Here is a 19,959-nt window from a genome sequence, read left to right as displayed (position 1 = left end):
TGGATGTATAGCTATGTATAAATTGTTTGGTTTATTACCGCAAGGGATGTACTAAGAATTACCAAATACATTGATGTTAATCACCAGGGAATTGGAACCTTAAAGTTTCTTAATAATTTGAACTCCAAAAATATGGAAAAAGGACGATATCAATAATGCACAGTCTGACTGACAACTCAGCTGACAAACACTTCACTAGCAGCGGTATCGAAAAAGGATTGCTACTTTATATTTTTTTTAATCATGGCTTTTCGTGTGATTGTAAACCTTTGTGTCACTCTTGGTCCTTTCCTTTGTAACTTGTTTCTCTCGCATATATGCAATAAAACAACAACTGCAACGTAATTATTTTTAACCAATTTATTAAAATAAAACAGTGAACTTGACTTTGTAATGGTCCTGACAGGAAATTCTTCATCTGCATCTTACAACTTTTTACCACCAGCCTGTGAAAATAAATAAAACATCATAAAAAACAGTGCACACGTAATTGTATTCATAAATTAGATTTTCAAAACTGTTGTTATTTGAATGTAATGCAGTAGTTAATCGTTGAAGAGCTAATTGCCAGAAATATCTAAAGTAAATAGCCAAGTTCATCTAAACTCAACTTTGCATGAGGGAGTTGAAACCTTAGGTTTATAATAATTTCAAAATGTATAAAAGGACAATTTAAGTAAAGTTTATTAAATCATGTCAGTACCGAAGCACTGACTATTGAGCTGACGATAACAGGAACAATACTTACATGAGAATTTTGTCCACCATCAAGAACTGAAAAATAAATATATATACATGTTAATAATAGAATGGTCTTTCGTAGTATTTGTCATCATCCCGTGACTCAGATATGAGTTTTTACTGCGGACACTTCATGGATTGTGCATTTCAATAATCTTTGTAATGAGTTTAGAATAAAATGTTAAATAAAAAAAATATTGAACTCCGCAGAAAGTACAAAATTTAGAGTAAAGAGTAAAGACAATGAAAATTTGGTTACAGATTCAACATTTTATGGCCAAAATCATCATGGACGATTTCACTTATAACATTTTATGGCCAAAATCATCATGGACGATTTCACTTATATCTTTGAGCATTCTCAACGGTTATAACTCCTGAAAATGTAATACTCCGTTTCATTTCGTATATTAGTATACGAAGATTTCACAGAACATTCTTGTTTCATATTTATTTACCTGGGTTAAGTCCCCATAAATCTTGGTTAATTGTTCCACCAACTAAAATGAATAAAGGCGGAATTAAGTGGTTAGTTGTTAAGTTACTTAAAAGCAACGTTGTTAGTTGTTAGTTATAAAAAGCATAAGCAATAGAATGAATGGAGGAGTAAGGTAGGGATATTTTTTATCCTCTACTCCTATCATCACTTAAAATGTTTGATAAAAATTTAGATTAATAGTATTTAGGTCAGATATGATTGTCATTGAAACTTTTAACTGAATCATAGCATTATTCGTTTTCACGGACTTATTTTAAAAATTCAAATTCGAATTAAATATGCAAATTCCTTTTTTGAATATTTACCGAATATTGTCGCGATAATAAAAAAAAATATTTGACGCAACATTAATATTGATGTTCAAATCCCCCAAATTCACTTAAAATGTCTAATTTTTTTTTAGACCAGATGACAGTCTGTAACATTGGCCTAAATACATATCAAATTCATAGTTCATACACTACACGTAAATTTAAATAGGTGGCCTGAATAAACAGTTAGGAAACAAATATTTTTGATCACCACCCCGAAAATTATAATTTAGTCAATTGCTATCCATTTCTTCAATGAATATGCCGGCCTCCTTGTTATATTACCTCCTGCTCAAACTCCCCATTGTGGAACTATTCCACCAGCTAAAATAAAATAAATGTCTCAAACTTACTTATTTGTTATCTTGTTTTTTTCTTCAATTTGTTAACTTTTTTAAGTTTGTTTATTTCAAGTTGTTAATTTTTTTTAAGTTTGTTAAGAAAAAATCCATTTTTTTTTTTTTTTTTTTTTCTTCTCAATTTGTTAATTTTTTTTCAATATGTTAATTTCATTACATACTATGGCAATCGGTTACTGCCTATATATTTTAAATATTACTTTTGATTTTGTTTATTACATTTTTAGACGAAAAAATGAAATTTAGTATATTATATTAGTTCGACAATCCATTTTTGAATTGTTATTTTGTATTGGTTTTTTTTTCAATTTAAGAATATTGTAAGAACCAATCATTCTACATGGGCTTTAAATTTGACACGCTTTATTATCAACATATAAGTTAAAACATACTTCTTTTGTTTTAAAGACATTGATTGACCTTATTGTTATCCGCCAAAGAAAATATCATTGAATTTAAGACAGTTTACGTAAGTATCTTTCAATCTGATACTAAAAAACTGAAAACGTAAATTGCCTCACTTTTAAATCTTCTATCATATCATTAGATATGAAAATCAATATCAGCCAAAAAGGAACCTAAATATACGTTGATTAAGATGAAATATCTTTTCAGATATGACTGCTCATCTTGTTTAATGAAACAACGCTTAAAATCGCAAATTGTTTTGAATTGAAACATGTTTTAGGACTTCACAGAAAGCTAATCTTCCCCACAGATAAATATGCAAGGATTTGAATGTTGTTTTATTTTTCAGTTCCGTACCTCTTCCTTCAAACATTCAACCAGTAAATGAATTAAAATTCTGAAAATGTCATTTTGTTCTTAATTTCTGAACCTTAACACATAGTCTTGTTAAGAAATAGGACTTTTTTTCAGATTTTTTTTTCTTTTGAAGCTAATCTAATAATGTTCAGAAACTTTTCGGACTGTTTAGTACTTCGTTGATTTGTATAATTAAATACCAACAATTGAACAGTCTAAAAATAGATTGAACGGATGTAAGTTAATAGCAAGCAATGTGTCTACATTTACCGCAGTGAAATGACTGCAAGATTGACAATGACTTTTCAATTAATTGTTCAGTCTTGTTAGACATGTTTAGATCAAAATGACAGTTTCAGTTCAAAATTATTTTACTAGCATACCAGTGAAAAAATAAGCTCGTAAAAATAAAGCTCAAGCTCGTTAAAAAATAAGTTCAAGCTCATGACAAAAGAAGCTCTTGACAAAATAAGTTCGTGTTAATACCATCGCACCCAATCAATTTGCAAATTTTCTTGTTTCTATAGTACATTTTTACTACATTTTTATATTCATTTAGTTACAAACTGCTATTTCATGTATAAGTCAATGCAAGCTGTGGTAAGTAAATACATGAACATTAAATTCAGTTTATAGAAACAAGAAATTTGCAATTGTAGAAATGGATAATTGATAGATTATATGATACATGTGACGCAATGGTAGAAATGAATAATTGATAGATTATATGATATTTGTGACATCGTCAAGTGACCTACCTCCTCCGCCTCCCAAAAAGTCAGCACCTTTAAAGTAAAAAATTCCATAAATTAAAAAAAAAATAAAAGAGATGTTGAGTGCATGTCAATCGATCCCCGGCAAAGATGAAACTAAAAAGATCTGGTTTTTATTAAATGTCCCTTATCATCATAAAGTCCCTTATGTTGCTACGCATTTATCATAGTCTGTCAAATTATTTAGTTTGAGGGTTCTCGATGACGGTTATCACAGAGAGGCATTCTAGGCGCATGAAATGAAAGTTTGATTTTCAAGTTTTCATTGAGACTGCATATACTAAGTTATTGGAGTCGACATAAATACGGTGTTTAAACGTGCTTTTTAAATTGACAATTGCTAAACCAGTTCGATGAATAATAAAATAAATTAACTGATTTTCTTTTATAAATTATCGGCGTCCAATGTTAACTTTGGGTTAGTTCTTTGACTAAAATGGTGATTGTAAACGCTTCACTGAATATCAGTTTGACTATCGAACGTGTTCAATGTGATATTGATTTTAAAATATACAAACCAATATTTTTGCAATAACTATGAATTATAAATGTCATGTTCATGACTTCAATATAACATTTTATAGAGTATAATGATATAGCTCTCAGAATCAAACATATCAAGATTTCGACTTACCTCCTTGTGCAAATGGATCAGGTCCGACTGAAATAAAGTAATTTATATTATTTGAGGATTTCCGATACTTTGTTTCTAAATAGCAATGCTTTAAAAGTAAGAAATTTGATATAAATTGATAATCTACAGTTGTTGGAACTTATAAAGCAGAAAAAAATCAAGATATAAGTCCTTTTTTATAATGATGTATGCAGCAACAAATTTGGCGGGAAATTGTTCTCTCTAGATTTGTCATACATTTAATATCGGTACCATTTTGTTTTAAACACTGAAAATATAGCAGGAAATTTTTAAGATTTCCATTAATTACTACCAAGCAAGATACTTTATCAACAAATAACGTATATACAATAGGAAGGGAGAACAAAATATCTAAACTGAGTTAAATAAAATATATAACGTTAAAATTTAATTTGCACAATTATAAATACTATTTGAAAATTATTTGGTAGGGAAAACAAATTGAGACAATTTCATTTGTGTATAATAACATGCTAGAAAATAATCAGTGCAATAGGTTTCAAATATTTCACATGGGAATTCATACATGTCTATCTCTCTGACGTACATGCTTGCTACCCTGTGATGCTCTAAATATTGGGTTTAATTAGCATGCATGAATACTTTTGATGTATCTTTACTCACAATTAACTGACATATCACCCCTAGTTGCTGTTATTAAAATAAAACCAATATGAATTTACTCTATTCATTCACGGATGATTTGCTATGTGATAGGGGAGAGACGTTTATGTCTGACTCTAGTTCATTAGCATTTAATTGCTATAATAACACGACCGTACGTTTGTAGTGTGGACAAATATGTATATTTTATTTTCAAATTATTTTCAAAGTGTGAACTTTAATAAGATTTGTAACACGTTGATAATGAGATAAAAAAATATTTGAAATTTTATTTTTATTTTTCTCTTCAGAAAATATTAAGGTACTTAGACAAAGTGAGAGTCTTTACCTCATAAACGTGATAGCCCATGCGTTTTTTCATAGATTTTTTTTTTTTTTATAGTTCTAGATTTTTCAGTTAGGCAATTCAAAATATACATTAATGGGAAAGAATTATTATTGTATTAAATTTCGCAATAGTGTATATAAAACTAAATAATTGTAAGATTACAAAAGAAATAAAATGATCATCTATGTAAAGGAGTAAAGTCCTTAAAACTTATTTCAAAACACGGCGATTTTCGTCTTAACCTAATAAAAAGATATCAGTGTTTTACGTGTGTGCTTCGAGGTTCTGAGAAAATTCAGATCTTTGAGTACTCAAAAAAAGATTCCAGCCATTCATTTTTGAATATGATATTTTTGACTTACGTCCAAAATTCTGACCACCTCCTACTCCTTGGTCCCATTGTCCGCCGTGACCTCCAGCTCCGCCTCCTAATCCTTGGTCCCATTGTCCTCCTGCTCCGCCACCTACTCCTTGGTCCCATTGTCCTCCAGCTCCGCCTGCGAAACCTTGATCCCATTGACCGCCGGCTCCACCTCCTAGTCCTTGGTCCCATTGACCGCCTCCGCCGTTTAATGGGACCGGGAGAATATTACCTCCATGACCACCGCCGCCACCACCTCCGCCTTGGTGACCACCAAATCCATTATCTGCGATTTTCAAGTGAACAGAAGATTAACAGAGTTATTTCAAAATCATATTTCCCTTTAATACTGATAGTTTAAAACCACATTTTAAGTGTATACCAGTCAAAAACAGTATAGCTTAAAAACGTTAAGACCATACGGACGGACTTTAAATGTATCGTCAAGCGAATATCAACAATTTTTTTATTATACTTTTTTGGTTACCTAGATATCAAAAATACAGAAGAACAACATCTCACTCCTTTTACATGGCATATACAAAACGAATTCTTCAGAAACTATTGCTTCAAAGCTTACAGATGAGTAAGCTGAATTCACTTTCTACTCATATGGTTAAAAAAGTAAAACACAAACAGACAAATAACAGTACGCAAGAGACAACAAAGAAAACTAAAGATCAAGCAACGCGAAATTGGGTGATCTCAGGTGCCTTGGAAAGGTAAAGTTTGCTGCACATCTGGCACCCGTCGTGGTGATCATGTTATTACAAACTCCGGTAAATAGTATAATTCAGTAGGTCACATTCGTGGATATGAAATGGGATTGTAGTAACGACACAAAGAACATATCCGATATCATCTGTGAAACGATTATTTTTGTAACGGTCAACCAACTCGTGATGGCGTCCATAAAATTATGAATAAGTAATAGCGAAAATCTTACCAATAACTTGGGTACCCAAATCGACTGGAGCAGTGTTTACTTGTTGGGGAAAGACTGGTACTGAAATTAAATAATCACAAAGGTAGTGTATGGTTTTAAACATTTGTTTAAAGTAGTTTGTTCTTGTCTTTCTGGTTTTTGTGTGTGTGATTCGCATAACAAAATTTATTGACAGGATCAGGCAAGTGGCGTTGATGGACTCCTGTCCAAAACAATAAGGTAATATATTATAAACATACATTCAAGTGTTATGATTTAAAGAGATACACGGTTTTATTATCAATTTCCGATTAAACTTTGGCTATATGATATATAGTTATAATATATATTTGTATGGAGAAAACATTTAGCATAAAAAAAAGAAATCATTGTTTACTATTACAGGTACAATAATTATATTATTATGAAGTTTTTGTACGATCTTACATGATTCTTATTTTCTCATAGCTTACGTTAGTCCTACAGTAGAATATACAAAAAAATCGGGATGGAATTTGCATATCTTATAGATAATGGAAATAAAAAATAAAAATTGAGAAAAAATGGAAAAAATAAAAATGATGATTTCTTTAGGTAGAAGATTCTCACCTGGGTCTGGAACGGGAACTGAAACGATAACAATCAAACATATATTATTCATTTGAAACTTTTTTCATACAAAGAGAAATAAATTATGCATTAAATTAGTAAACAGTAAAATGTGTTCTCGAATGAAGTTATTGTAAAACAGTGATATTTCAATATTATTTTTATCCAATCTTAAATTCCATATTTTTCTGACTTTATAATTATAGTATCACAAATGTAATGGCATATGAATTAACTTGTATTTCTTGTTTGTTAAGATTTGGTCTAAATTAATGATATAAAATTCGTTGAAAATGTCAATATATGTATCACATTTTGAGATTAAATTGATAATCATAACATAATTTTTCCAGAGAATAATATACATACCTTGAACTGGTACTCCGAAAGGTACATTAACTTTCTTTGGTACAATTTTTTCTACAACTTTGGTTTGGATAACTGGGAAAGGTTGTGGTACTTTAACTGAAAGGTTGGTGAATATTCCATTGTAATATACAAATCAACACAAAATGGTCTATTATCTGTATGCGTATGTATATATACATTTTTCTAGGGACTATTTTGATAAAAAGAAAAGATGAACACTGACGAAATATTTGTCTTTTGTGAGATTTTGAATTTACCTCGGAGTTCAGTATTTTTGTGATTTTACTTTTTCTTTTTCGCAAGGGATGAAAAGCCAACAATGTGAGATATGCAAAATTAAAAAAATAAGGTGGATATTTATTTTTTCTCTCTCAAAGTGTCAATTACTATTTTACTTATGAAGCTAAGATGTTAAACGATGTAGCCATTGCATAAATTATATTTCTTCACGTTAGAGTATTTACTTGTCTCAACTGATTTTGCATGTTCTTTAAATTAAACTAGTTTTATCAACTTACCGAAATGTGGTCTTGGTACTTCAACTGAAATAAAATGATACAAATAAATATAAATGTCATGTATGTAGTTGGTTCATGTTATTGACGATAAAATGCGGCTTGCGCATTCAGATTAATGATAAGCATCCACCTTAAGGATAACTTATAAAATTTCCATTTAAAAAAGTTATGAATTCAGAATTCGGAATGATGCTTTTATATTCTTGTTTTATCCCTCGCTATTGCTTGGGATAAAGTATTTGCATAAACACACCCAAACAGTGTGATTTTAGTAAATGAAAATAACTTTACGGCTTCCGTGAACTATTTTGAAACTCAATTTAGTTATTCTATCTGAAGTTGATATCAAAACTAATTACAAAAAAAAAACCCTAACGATATATGATTATTTGAGTTTACCTTCCTTTGTTACATATCTGATGACTTCTTTTGGTACATATACTGGGACTGGAAGAGAAAAATATCACGATTAAAAAGATATCAAGGTCGGTCATCGATATCAAATTAAAGAATGTAAAGGTGGTTTATCGATATCAAATCAAATATAAAGGTGGTTAACCGATATCACAGTTAAATATATAGGTATATTTGTAACTCGAGGTTTTTTTCTCTCAACCTATTCACGACTTTGATACAACGGTATACTACTGTTGCTTTTATTTATCGATATCGATGTCGTTTATCGATATGAAGGTTAACGGTTCCATATTTATGCTCTGGTATCGATTGTAAAATAGCATGTCAAAACAAGGTTTAGAAAATGTACACACTATTACAAAGCGATGGTAAAGTTATTCGTGTTTTGCCTGATAACCTCCCTTGTGTAGAGTATATTTAATATGCGACTTTACAATCAGGTTAAACCCGTTGTAAGCAACTACATGGGTACCATCATTCATGTAACCCTGCTTTTCATTCCGGAAACAAATTAGTTCAACCACATTTTGATCGAATTCGTGTCAATTAATACTTTGAATTTTGTGTTCATAATATTTTAGTGTACAAAACTGATGTATGTTCTTTCCGGGGTATTTTATGTCTGTCAGAGTAAAATCTGTTTTTCTCCAACTTTTATTTTTTGTTGCTCTCATGATATCTCCACATTTTTTTTTTAAATTCTATTCAACTGTAATCGGGAATCGGAAAGAAAGGAACAACTAAGAGTACAATGAAATACATTTGAAAAGTCCTGTATTAAGTCAGGAATATGACAGTTATTATCCATTCGTTTGAAGTGTTTCAGCTTTTGATTTGGACAGTTGATTAGGAACTTTCCTCTTTGATTTTTCCTCGGAGTTCAGTATTTTTATGATTTAACTTTTTTCAAACAAAGTGTCTTACTTCGTTTTCTGCACTTAATCTATCTTGTTTAAATCATGAAATTAAAAAATAATGTTTTGTTTTCTTGCTTCACTCAATAGTTTGATAATTCGATTTAAAAAGTAAAACCACAAAAATACTGAACTTATAGGAACATCAATTCGGAAAGTCCATTATCACATGGCAAAATCAAATAACAAAACGTTTAAAATAGACATTTCTTTTTAATGAAGGCTTAATACTTACATGGTTTTGGTACTGCCACTTTTTCTTTCACAATGATAGTTTTAAACATAGGAATCTTTTGAACGATTGGTACTGGCCCTGTAACAAAACATTTATAATTATCGCTTGTAAGAATGTCAAAGATATACAATAAAAATGTTCAATATATTTCATCATGGAAAAATAATGCAATTTAGGCATAATAATGAAAGTCGAGACTAGAATATTTTTTCTGAGACTAAGACTCATAATACTGCAAAAAGTCGGTCAAACGGACCAAAACGAGAACTCGATCTGTAATTACATTTAATCATGTTAAAGTTATAAATGATATCAAGTTCCTAGATAGAAATATATTTCTAAATTTGACATTAGGAGAGGAATTGGGTTTTTTTCATCGCCATTCACATGTTATTTTCATATTTTCTATGCAATCCGGAGTAGTAATAGATGGAAACAATAAAACACGATGTTTGTCATCTGGGAACATATCATTTAAACACACCCCAAGGAATAGAATATGTTAATTTCACAAAAAATCGTGGTGATCCATTCAAAAGTAGAAATAATTATGGATATTTTATTTTGTTTTTATTGGTAATAGCTCAACAATTTGTACTGTAAATAGATTTGAATATGTCTAATTGGCATATGAAATAATGATATACAACGTTTTCCATGCCTAACTTTACTAATAGTTTGACGCCTTGTTCCTGCTTACGTATACATTATACAATTATAATTTATCAAAACGCCATGCCCTGTATTGTTTTAAATGGGATATTCTAATTTTGCTTAATTTTTGTCGTAAATATGAAGCGTATTTATCTTAAAGGACGCGCATGGTTTGTGGAGTTAGTCGACAGCTTTATTTAATATATTTAAGAGTCGTATATGAATATACAAATTGTATTGAATATTGCTGCATAGATATTTTGAATATAAAAAGTTATTATTAAGTGTACACCACATTTTTGTGTTATCTCGAATAGACGGATAGAATATCACAGTTATTTCTTATAATTTAATTCTAAATTTCATTTTGAACCGAAGTAAATCATGAAAAAACGTTGATGACGTCACGGTCACTTGACAAAATTATGTCTATGAGCTAATAAACAAACGACGTCACCCAATCAGGAGACGCGTTACATCCAAAATTAAATTATTCAAATAGGTCCTGACATGTTTAAAAAGAATTTATCATGTTTTGGGGTTTAAGAATTCCTAATGAAGGTCAAAATAGAAAACGCTTTAGACGAAACAAAAATCTTATCCGATTGAGACAAACAAAACCCAAACACGCTTTAGATGAACAAAAGAAAGGAGAAAAAAAACCGCTTGACATATATAGACAAACGTAAGAAATAAGCGTTTTTTTCGTATCTGTAAAGAACGTAAATAAAATGTTTGGTAAAGTTTGAATACTTTTCTTTCACATTAAGCTTCAGTTATATTAATAAAACTATACTTACATTTCTTGTAAACAGGGACTGAAAAAAACCAGAGATGAAAATTTAAATTAAAATGACAATGTTACTTTAAATGAATCACTAGCTGAACTCATTACAACTACTTAACTAAACATTATCTAATCGACGAAATGGAACAAAATCTTGTATGATAGTTGTGTTCGGAACATTTAATTGATTGTCTGATTATTTTTTTTTTGTGTAGATTTTTCGGCTTATTTGAGTTCGAATTACAAAGAAAAATAGTTTTTGAATGTTTTTCTTTGCAGTCTTTTGTCGTCTTCTGCTCAACCTGCCTTTGTGTCCATGTGAGTTTGTGTGACTGAAAATCATTTTAGTCTTACGATATGTTTTTAAGCAATTGATTCTGTATCGTTTCATGTTTGTTTATATATCTGTTTGTTTTATAGTAATTAGGATAATACCACAATGTTGACTGCTGTACCCCTATTAAGATTTTTACATATTGTGTCTATTATTTTGTTCACACATCGTTGCCAATATAATGGAATTTTAAGCAACTATCATACAAGTGAGAGGTAAAGCTAGCATTAAAACCAGATTCAATCCACCAGTTTTTAATTCAGAAAATGTCTGTACCATGTCCTTTCGTTTGATGTGTTTGCGCTTTTGATTTTGCTATTTGTTTCCGGACTTTTTTTTTTAGTTTTCCTCTGAGTTCAGTATTTTTGTGATTTTACTTTTGACTACCAATTTAAAATTTGATTGATTAACTAGATAACGGTAAAATTTATATTTTTTGTAAATGAAGTTTAAAGGTATGGTTAACGAGACTCATAGTCACAACATAAAACATAAACATAAAAAAGTGTGTATCAAGACACTTATATTATAACTTTAACAATAACACTATACTTACAAGGTTTGTGGATAAATTTTGGAATGAAGTGTGCTGTAAAGAAAGAAGAAGAAAATGATGATAATAGAACCTTTTCCAGTGATACCCGCAGATCTGTACATTTTGAAATTATGGAATATCATCTGTTCTACTTTAAAATACCTTTACATCAGAATTCGAAGTCAATATTCGTTGAAAAAAATCTAATTTGCAAAAACAAAGTGAAGAGGAAAATTGTCAGTAAAACAATTAATGAAAAACAATATTCACATATATCGTTAGTTACCTTTGATTTCAAATGTATAGAAACACTTAACTTAATAACACACATTATGTTAATATTCTCTTAGACAGTCAACAACTAAATCAGGTAAATTTTTAAATGTTGAATTAAAAGTTGAATTAAATATATAAATACTTACGAACTGGTACTACAAAAGAAAAATAATTCATTAAGTATAAACTCATAAATTCCCATCAATGATTATATCTCAAGCCAAATTAATGATCGTCTTTAATACATCTTAAATGTTTCTCATAAATCTAACAGTTGATGGTAAATTACTGTGTTTGTACTTGTATTAGCAACACGAGGGATGTCACATGTGTAGCAGGATCTGCTTACCCTTACGGAGCACCTGGTAACATCCTCGGCTTTTGGAGAGGTTCGTGTCCATTCTTCAGATTTTTCTGATATTTTCTTGTGTTCTATTGTTTGTCTTTTGTGTTCTTTTTGTCATTGCATTGTCAGTAATTTTCTATAAAGTATGTTTTTCGTATACACCCTTCTAAACAGGCGTTCGTTAATGTTTTATGTAGTTCTCTGGTTCTAAACACACACACTCACACAAAACGAATATTTTATTCATTTCTAATTTCTATTCGATTATCAAAGTAGACTATGCATACTTCTGTTTTGTCCATACCTTTTTTTTTTATATTTGAGTGTAAATTGATACTACCACATATTTTTTTGTTTGGTATTAATAAAATTAAAGTTTTTGTTAGAGCGAACAACATTCTTATTGTTGGGCATACATAATATACTGAATAAAAGATTGTTTTAACTGTGAGTACTAAGTATTCCTCATAATAGCAGAAATACTAGTACATGTACATCATTTCTACTTTCTCACCTTTCTTAATAAATGTTGTGTGTCCAAACTTTGGGCCATGATATCCACCACCATGACCAAACCATGGACCTCCTGAAAATACAAATAAAGAAAAGGTAAAATCAGTCTTATACGTATATTACTATATGATAACGATGTGCGTATGTTATTGCCTGGCTGAGCAAACGGCTATTAAAGCTGGGCAAATTACATGGTTGGTCTTTCTGCTTCAAGACTTAATATGTCATACATATTTTTTCTTAAATTTTTCACATATTAAAATTTACAGATCTAATTGTATATTGGAGTATAGACAGTGGAAAAGTGTTTCAAATATCTTTGTTATAATTGGACAGTTGCAGTATTTAACAACAATATATAATAAGATGGGGTATGATTGCCAAAGAAACAACTCCCCACAAGACCCCAAATGAAATAGAACTATAGGTCACCGAACGGCGTTCAACAGTAAGGTAAATCCAGAACGCATAAAATGTACACACATAACCCCCTTTTTACCCTCTTTATCAAAATACAGTACGTTCTGAAAACATATTATTATTTAAAGCTTTTTCCCATATTTATATTTATGATGAAAAATAAACTATGCAATTTTATCGAAAACAGATGTTTTAGCAATTAATCCACATTTCTACGAAAAATCACAAGGCAAATAATAAACTGAATTATTAGTCAACAACATACATCGGAACATAAATTATCATTCGGCAATCATCGGTAGAATCCGTTACTCTCCGTTAGATGAGAGTACGGAATCGGCCGATGAGACGAATGCATAAATTATATGATCGTGTGATATCATACATAAAAGTTCTGACTCTAAGTTATCTCAATTTCGTCATGGTAACTATCCACGTGCCACGTTCCTCTGAGTTCAGTATTTTTGTGATTTTACTTTTTGCTTATTTACTGATGCTATTATATTTGAATATTTAAATTTTATAAGCTGTATTGCTTTATAATTCACCGTTTATTCGTTTTATTAAATAAATCAGTTATTTATAGTGAACTCGAATAAGTAATGGAAAAATTATACAGAGATAAAACCGAAAAGGTCACCGATACTACATCAATGTCATCATAAACTCTGTCATTGTCCATCATAACATGATATAAATATAAAACCTTGCATATATTATGTTTAACCACTGACCGCAACATCTACAATTCTTAATTATCTTAAGCTTCTTTCATCTAGTACACCTAAACGAGGTCAATTTTGTTACACAATCTTATTTCTTCCAGAAATGAAATACTAAATAACCTAACTTCCTATTGGAAGAAGACAAGCACACTAATAGAATTACGAGTCTTTAAGGTAGCACAATACAAAGATTTTTTTACTTCCAATCACTAACCTTTAAAATGCGGTAACTTTCTTATGAATGCATAGAAAATAATAAAAGAGGTATATATAGATAGATAAAAGATTGATCTTTTAAATGAATGCAATATTTTTATTATGCAATCATTATGTAATTAATTATTACGTAATTAGTGGCAAAATCTAGGAGAGTTCACTAGAATGAATTTAGCTCTATCATCTCTTTTACTATACAGAAAATTTTAACGAAATCTTAATCAACACATCATGGGCTTCAAAAGGGTGTCTCAGATTGTCTCTATGGTATTCCATTCTCTCATAAATCTCTAATTAGTGTAAACATCCTAACCACATAAAAGAAGATAATGTTTAATTAGCTGTAAAATTTGTTCTATACATTCTATCTGAAATCTGAGACACCCTTTTGTAGATAATGGCCATAGGAACAACATATAATAAAATCAACCCTCTAGGGATACCTATGCAGAAGCTAATTTCATTTGAAAGTGGAAATTTGGTGAAAAATATTTTAGACACAGTTAACCATATAATTGGTTACATAATTGTTGCATAATACTAACATTGCATTAATTTGAATGAGTAACCTGTTAGCTATCCAAAACTACCATTTTTATAAATTTTCAAGCATTATTAAGAAAGTTACAGCATTTTAAAACTTGGGAGTTGGAGTTATAAAATCTTTGTATTGTGCTACCTTAAATTAATAATATTTGGAATTTGTAGTAAAAATACATATTATACAACCATTTATGAGAAAAAAAGTGTAAAATGTATGGTCATTGATTCCAGTCTTCTTTTTTTTCTTTCTTTTTTTTATCTTTTTTTTTCGATTCCAAGCGTTCATAATGAACATTATTATACAGGTGTTACCTGTGAAATATATGGAAGCTCGTATAACTTTCAATCAAGATTATTTTGGGTAATCAGATATACAAATTTCCAAGAGATCGTATGCTTTAAAAACTTGACACATTCGAACCGTCAACAGGGTCGTAATGTGCATGTTAAAAAATGAAATCACTATTAGTTTAAGTAGAAAATGGAGAAAAAACTGATACAAAGGTCGATTGTAATGACTTCTATTTGATATATACTCACTTGCTTCTGTAGCAACTGAAAAAGAAAGAAAGAAGACATTATAGTTAATTAAAAATGCAAACGACTGAATTAAGGCGAAAGTTTAGTTTACCGATGAATAAGGAGATAGTATAGTTTACCAATGAATTAAGGAGATAGTACAGTTTACCAACGAATTAAGGCGATAGTACAGTTTACCGCTGACGATGGTATAGTTTTGAAAATGCCTGTACCAAGTCAGGAATATGGCAGTTCTTTTCCATTCGTTTTTGATGTATTTTGTTATTTGATTTTGCAATGTGATTATGGACTTTCCGATTAGCTTTTCCTCTTGAGTTCAGTATTTTTTTGTGATTTTACTTTTTACCGATGTTCAGATCTCCTATATCGATTAGAGGACATTTAAAGGTTACAGACAGAAACTGATGGAATTGCATGAACTCTTAAGCAACCAAACGGGGGGTGTCGAATAGCTTAGCATACATCATCCCCCATCATCCCCCATGCGACTTTAAACTTTGAGACCTCTGAATCCACATGATACGTGTTTAATCTATACAAATGAAACGAGCAAATTTTGAAATTTGATTGAAAAAATAAAAATAAAATTTCTAAATGACAAATAATCTCAAATCAAAGCCTCACATCGTATCTTAGTATCTTTGTCAAAATGCACGTTCAATTAAATTTTTCAGTACGATGTTAACAATAGGGCAAATGAAACGAGTATGCCAAACTATTACATAATCGACATGCCTTGTCTAGACCCGTGAGCTTAGAAACTTTCAACTGCTATAACTAGGAAACAATACGTTCAAGAATGCTTGTGAGACAAAATTAATTTTATTAATTGTTCTGATTTCCAGATTAGCTTTAATCTAATGTTATTTGTCTCTACCGTTGTTGAGCTCTTAAATGTAAGGGGTACTTTTCGACGTATAAAATAGTCTCCCTTAGAACATCATGATAGTGAAATTATGTGTCGAATTGTAAAGCTGGAACAAATTAAGTTAGTAATTTGCTATGTTACTGAGTACTTTCTTTAAAAAAAACATATTGCAGCTACGCAACTTAATTTCATAGAAAATCTTCTATTTTAATCCATGGAATAATAGTAATTTAATAATAATTGTTAAATCTTTACACTCCATATCGTGTGTTTTGTTGTAAAGTGTTCAATTTCGAGGTAAAATAAACTTTTGAAATATACATAAGCATAGTATATTGTTCGCCGTGTCCTTCGAATAACGTAGTACTTAATATAAAGGGTCCCCTTATTTTCCTCCTAAATATTGCAAAAAACTTGACGTCTGCGAGTATAACTAAATGTAGTGTTAATTTATAAGCCCAATTATTAAATTAAATAAAAATGTATAATAAGTCTATTTGAAATCTTGAAGTTATCAATGCAGCGAGTATTTTGAGGCATAAGGTAACAAGCGTTAATGTAAGTAACAAAATCATATTCTGAAACATTTATCTCCGGTACTGTTAAGAGATCGTATTTGGCGTGTTTAAATAAGATTACTTGTATGCGGGTTTGCATCTTTTTTTCTCTCGGGAGAAAATTGTAATAGTATGATGCTAATGAGGTCAACGAAAAAAAAATTTAGAAAATAAGCTTGATTTTTTTTATAAATTTTAAATCTTATTCATAAAATAAATAAATCGCATATTGATTTCAGTAATTACTTTAAAAAATGTTAAACGGAATATATGTATTCCATGTTAAATTTCATTATTATATTTATCTATAGCGATAGGTATAACAATAGAACATTATATTAAAATAAATTCGAAAAAAAAACACACAACATAATGTTTAACATTATTATAATTAAAATAATAAAATATAATTCAATATTTTTTTTAAATAAAAAAAGTAAAAATTAGCACTCACCAATGGCAAAAACTGCCAAAAGCAATACTTTAGAAATCATGATTAGTCCCAGTCCAATGACGAAATGTACAATTATTGTAGACCCAAATTTACTTTATATGGGAACGGTCCATTAATTACAGTTATATTTTATGACCGGTCGTAGGAAAATGATAACCCTTGACAGCTTTCCTTTTATGTATTTATTATGAATGATCTGTCTTAAATCGTCATGTACTAAACCGAACAAAGTTATTAAATTATTTAGTTGTCATAAATCTGACAAAAAAGACAATACATGTATTCCTAATGTTGCGGGCACCTGATATCGTTAACCTGTAATGGTAATTGGCACCGGAAATGGTAACGGTTTAATTGTCACGTGTCCAGATTCAAATTTTATTACGACTTATTGACATTCATCTATATCTTTGATCAGTTTCTAATATATATAAACTGTTCCTGGCTATATATAAGTATGTAAAGAAAGGGCAACAATTTCTTCAGCAATACCTGACTGACAACTGATCATGAGGTGTCAGTTTCAAACTTGATTTTACGGTGACATAATGGTATTCAATTGATAAATGTTATGTAGCCAAATTAATATTGATAATAATAATAATAATTGAGCTTTATTAAGAGTCGGCAAAGTAAACAAACACAGACAACATAATAACTAACAAGCTTTTAACCGACATACAAGACATTTGTAACAATACAACACTTAATACACATACAATTAGTAATAACGGAATTTGATGCGACTGTCATAAAAGTGAGAGGTTAAGCGCTATAAAACCAGGTTCAATCCATCGTTTTTCTACATTTGAAAATGCCTGTACCAAGTCAGGAATATGACAGTTGTTGTCCATTCGTTTGATGTGTTTTATCCTTTGATTTTGCCATTTGATTAGGGACTTTCCATTTTGAATTTTCCTCAGAGTACAGTACTTTTGTGATTTTATTATACATAGCACAGAAATGAACCACTAAAAACCATGGTGGTAATAAGCAGAACATAGGCATGATAAGCTAGGTGTTGCATTGTCGTATGTTTTTTATTTTGTGCACTTCAGTGTTTTTGTTGTTTCAATGTTTTTCTCTTATAGTTGATGTGTTTCCCTCAGTTTTAATTTGTAACCTTAATAAGTTCCCCCTAATTGATTTATGACTTTCGAACAGCGTAATACTACTCAGTTGCCTTTATTTAAAGCTAAAACTGCATACTCTTTCCCTAACTTTCAATCAATTAGGTTTGAGCGTTCATGGTGAAGACGAAGTTCCTAACAGTGCTGTGTTCGCACATATAAGTGTTATTTCCTAAACGACAGCTGCTGATGATGGGAGTTTTAAACGACCTTGATTGGCTAAACAGCACTCGCACGCTCGGTACTTTACGACTGTCGTAATCTGAATTAGATTTCCGCAATTCTAAGGTGCTTTTAAAAAAAATGTGGTATGATTGTCAATGAGACACCTCTCCACAACAGACCAAATGACACAGAGCATCGAAAAAAAGTATGTAGTGCCTTCTTACCTTGATGGCCGACATTGGCAGTTTAATCTATAGCAACATGGTTTCTTTATATAGAAGAACATTTCAACTTTGTACTTGTTTGGCTTTATAAATATTTTGATATGAGCGTCACTCATGAGTCTGATGTAGACGAAACGTGCTTTTGACGTACTAAATCATAATCCTGGTACCTTTGATAACTATTTACATATCTCATTAATTTACTGTAAATACGTATTCTTTAAGACAGGCTTATTTTAAATGAATGGTTATGAAATTATTATTTTTTAAATCTTTCTGCATTTGTAGCTGACGGAACGGACGAAAAGATACAAACGAATGGATGACAATAAATTACCTCTTTTAAATCTACCAGTTTTATTAGAATTTTGATTTACTAAATTAAGTTTCTAAAGTTTAATCAAATATCCTAAGATTCAATTGGTGAATTGTTAAATGAAGACAACATACAACAATTGCCTCTCTGCAAAGAAATATGACAGTTGTTTCGGTAAAAGAAAAGATACACGCAGATAATATCAATGAATAAAAGTGTATTTTACAGTAATATGTACAAATATAACGTTCCAATACTTTATTCGAACTAAGTTGCAAGTAAACAATTTTTTTTTAAATCCACTGAATCAGGCATTGAGAATTTTTATGTATACAGTCACAAGTTATGTCTAGTTTAAAGCGTAGACTGAAAATCACTTGCTGGTATACATCAAATTTTCGCCCTCCCCATGCTCATCCCCTAGTTCCCTTTTAAGCTACCCTGTTTTAAAGGCATACGGTACAGTGTTGATCCCATATTGAAATTTTGCTGACGATTTGCATATAGGCTCTTTCTTGTTCGATTAAATCAAATATGTAATAAAAAAAAATAAAACCTTCAAGAGCTACTTTTTGAGTAAAATTAGATCGAAATTGCATATATTTTCTCAAAATTCGGAATTTGTGGACGTATTTTTCCTTTCAACAGAAATACATGACTTTTTTTAATTCTAAAGATAAACACAAGCTGGTTTTTTCAATTATTTTTCAATTCTATTTCATATTAATGTTCTTTAAATTTGTGCATTTCATTTTAAAAAAAACCCTCATTTTTATCAAATGTTCATGAATGTAAAAAAAAACATGGTTTGACGTCGTGAAAATATCAATTTATTTTAGTAGTTATCAAAGGTACCAGGATTATAATTTAGTACGCCAGACGCGCGTTTTGTCTTCATAAGACTCATTAGTGACGCTCATATCAAAATCTTTATAAAGCCAAACAAGTAAAAA

At 30.1% G+C, this 19,959-nt stretch overlaps 1 protein-coding gene and 1 long non-coding RNA gene across 2 annotated transcripts; both read right to left on the bottom strand.

The window, feature by feature from the left end:
* Positions 1-345: 345 nt before the first annotated feature.
* LOC134720565 (uncharacterized) lies at positions 346-11,849 on the bottom strand. Its single transcript, XM_063582889.1, has 15 exons — positions 11,735-11,849; positions 10,858-10,875; positions 9,404-9,481; positions 8,237-8,284; positions 7,838-7,861; positions 7,320-7,415; positions 6,951-6,968; positions 6,363-6,422; positions 5,418-5,702; positions 4,728-4,754; positions 4,083-4,109; positions 3,434-3,460; positions 1,200-1,241; positions 749-774; positions 346-446 (listed from the first exon to the last, which is right to left on the bottom strand). The coding sequence occupies exons 3-15, from the start codon at positions 9,450-9,452 to the stop codon at positions 426-428; spliced, it is 750 nt and encodes a 249-aa protein (XP_063438959.1). The 5' UTR covers positions 9,453-9,481; positions 10,858-10,875; positions 11,735-11,849; the 3' UTR covers positions 346-425.
* Positions 11,850-12,847: 998 nt separating this feature from the next.
* On the bottom strand, positions 12,848-17,461 carry LOC134720564 (uncharacterized). The gene is made up of 3 exons (XR_010107757.1): positions 17,172-17,461; positions 15,293-15,307; positions 12,848-12,921 (listed from the first exon to the last, which is right to left on the bottom strand). It is a non-coding gene; the product is annotated as an uncharacterized LOC134720564 (long non-coding RNA).
* Between the last annotated feature and the right edge of the window lie 2,498 nt (positions 17,462-19,959).

The sequence above is a fragment of the Mytilus trossulus genome, chromosome 6 (assembly GCF_036588685.1).
Source record: "Mytilus trossulus isolate FHL-02 chromosome 6, PNRI_Mtr1.1.1.hap1, whole genome shotgun sequence".
NCBI lineage: Eukaryota > Metazoa > Mollusca > Bivalvia > Mytilida > Mytilidae > Mytilus > Mytilus trossulus.
This window is presented reverse-complemented; position numbering and strand designations above follow the sequence as displayed.

What these genes read in the sequence shown, in the direction of transcription:
- LOC134720565 (XM_063582889.1), bottom strand. Translation starts at nt 9,452, where the DNA reads ATGTTTAAAACTATCATTGTGAAAGAAAAAGTGGCAGTACCAAAACCA. An exon ending in GGGTGATATGTCAGTTAATT is followed by an intron (nt 4,110 to 4,727) that starts GTGAGTAAAGAT and finishes ACTTTATTTCAG; the next exon opens with TCGGACCTGATCCATTTGCA. An exon ending in CTTTTTGGGAGGCGGAGGAG is followed by an intron (nt 1,242 to 3,433) that starts GTAGGTCACTTG and finishes TATTCATTTTAG; the next exon opens with TTGGTGGAACAATTAACCAA.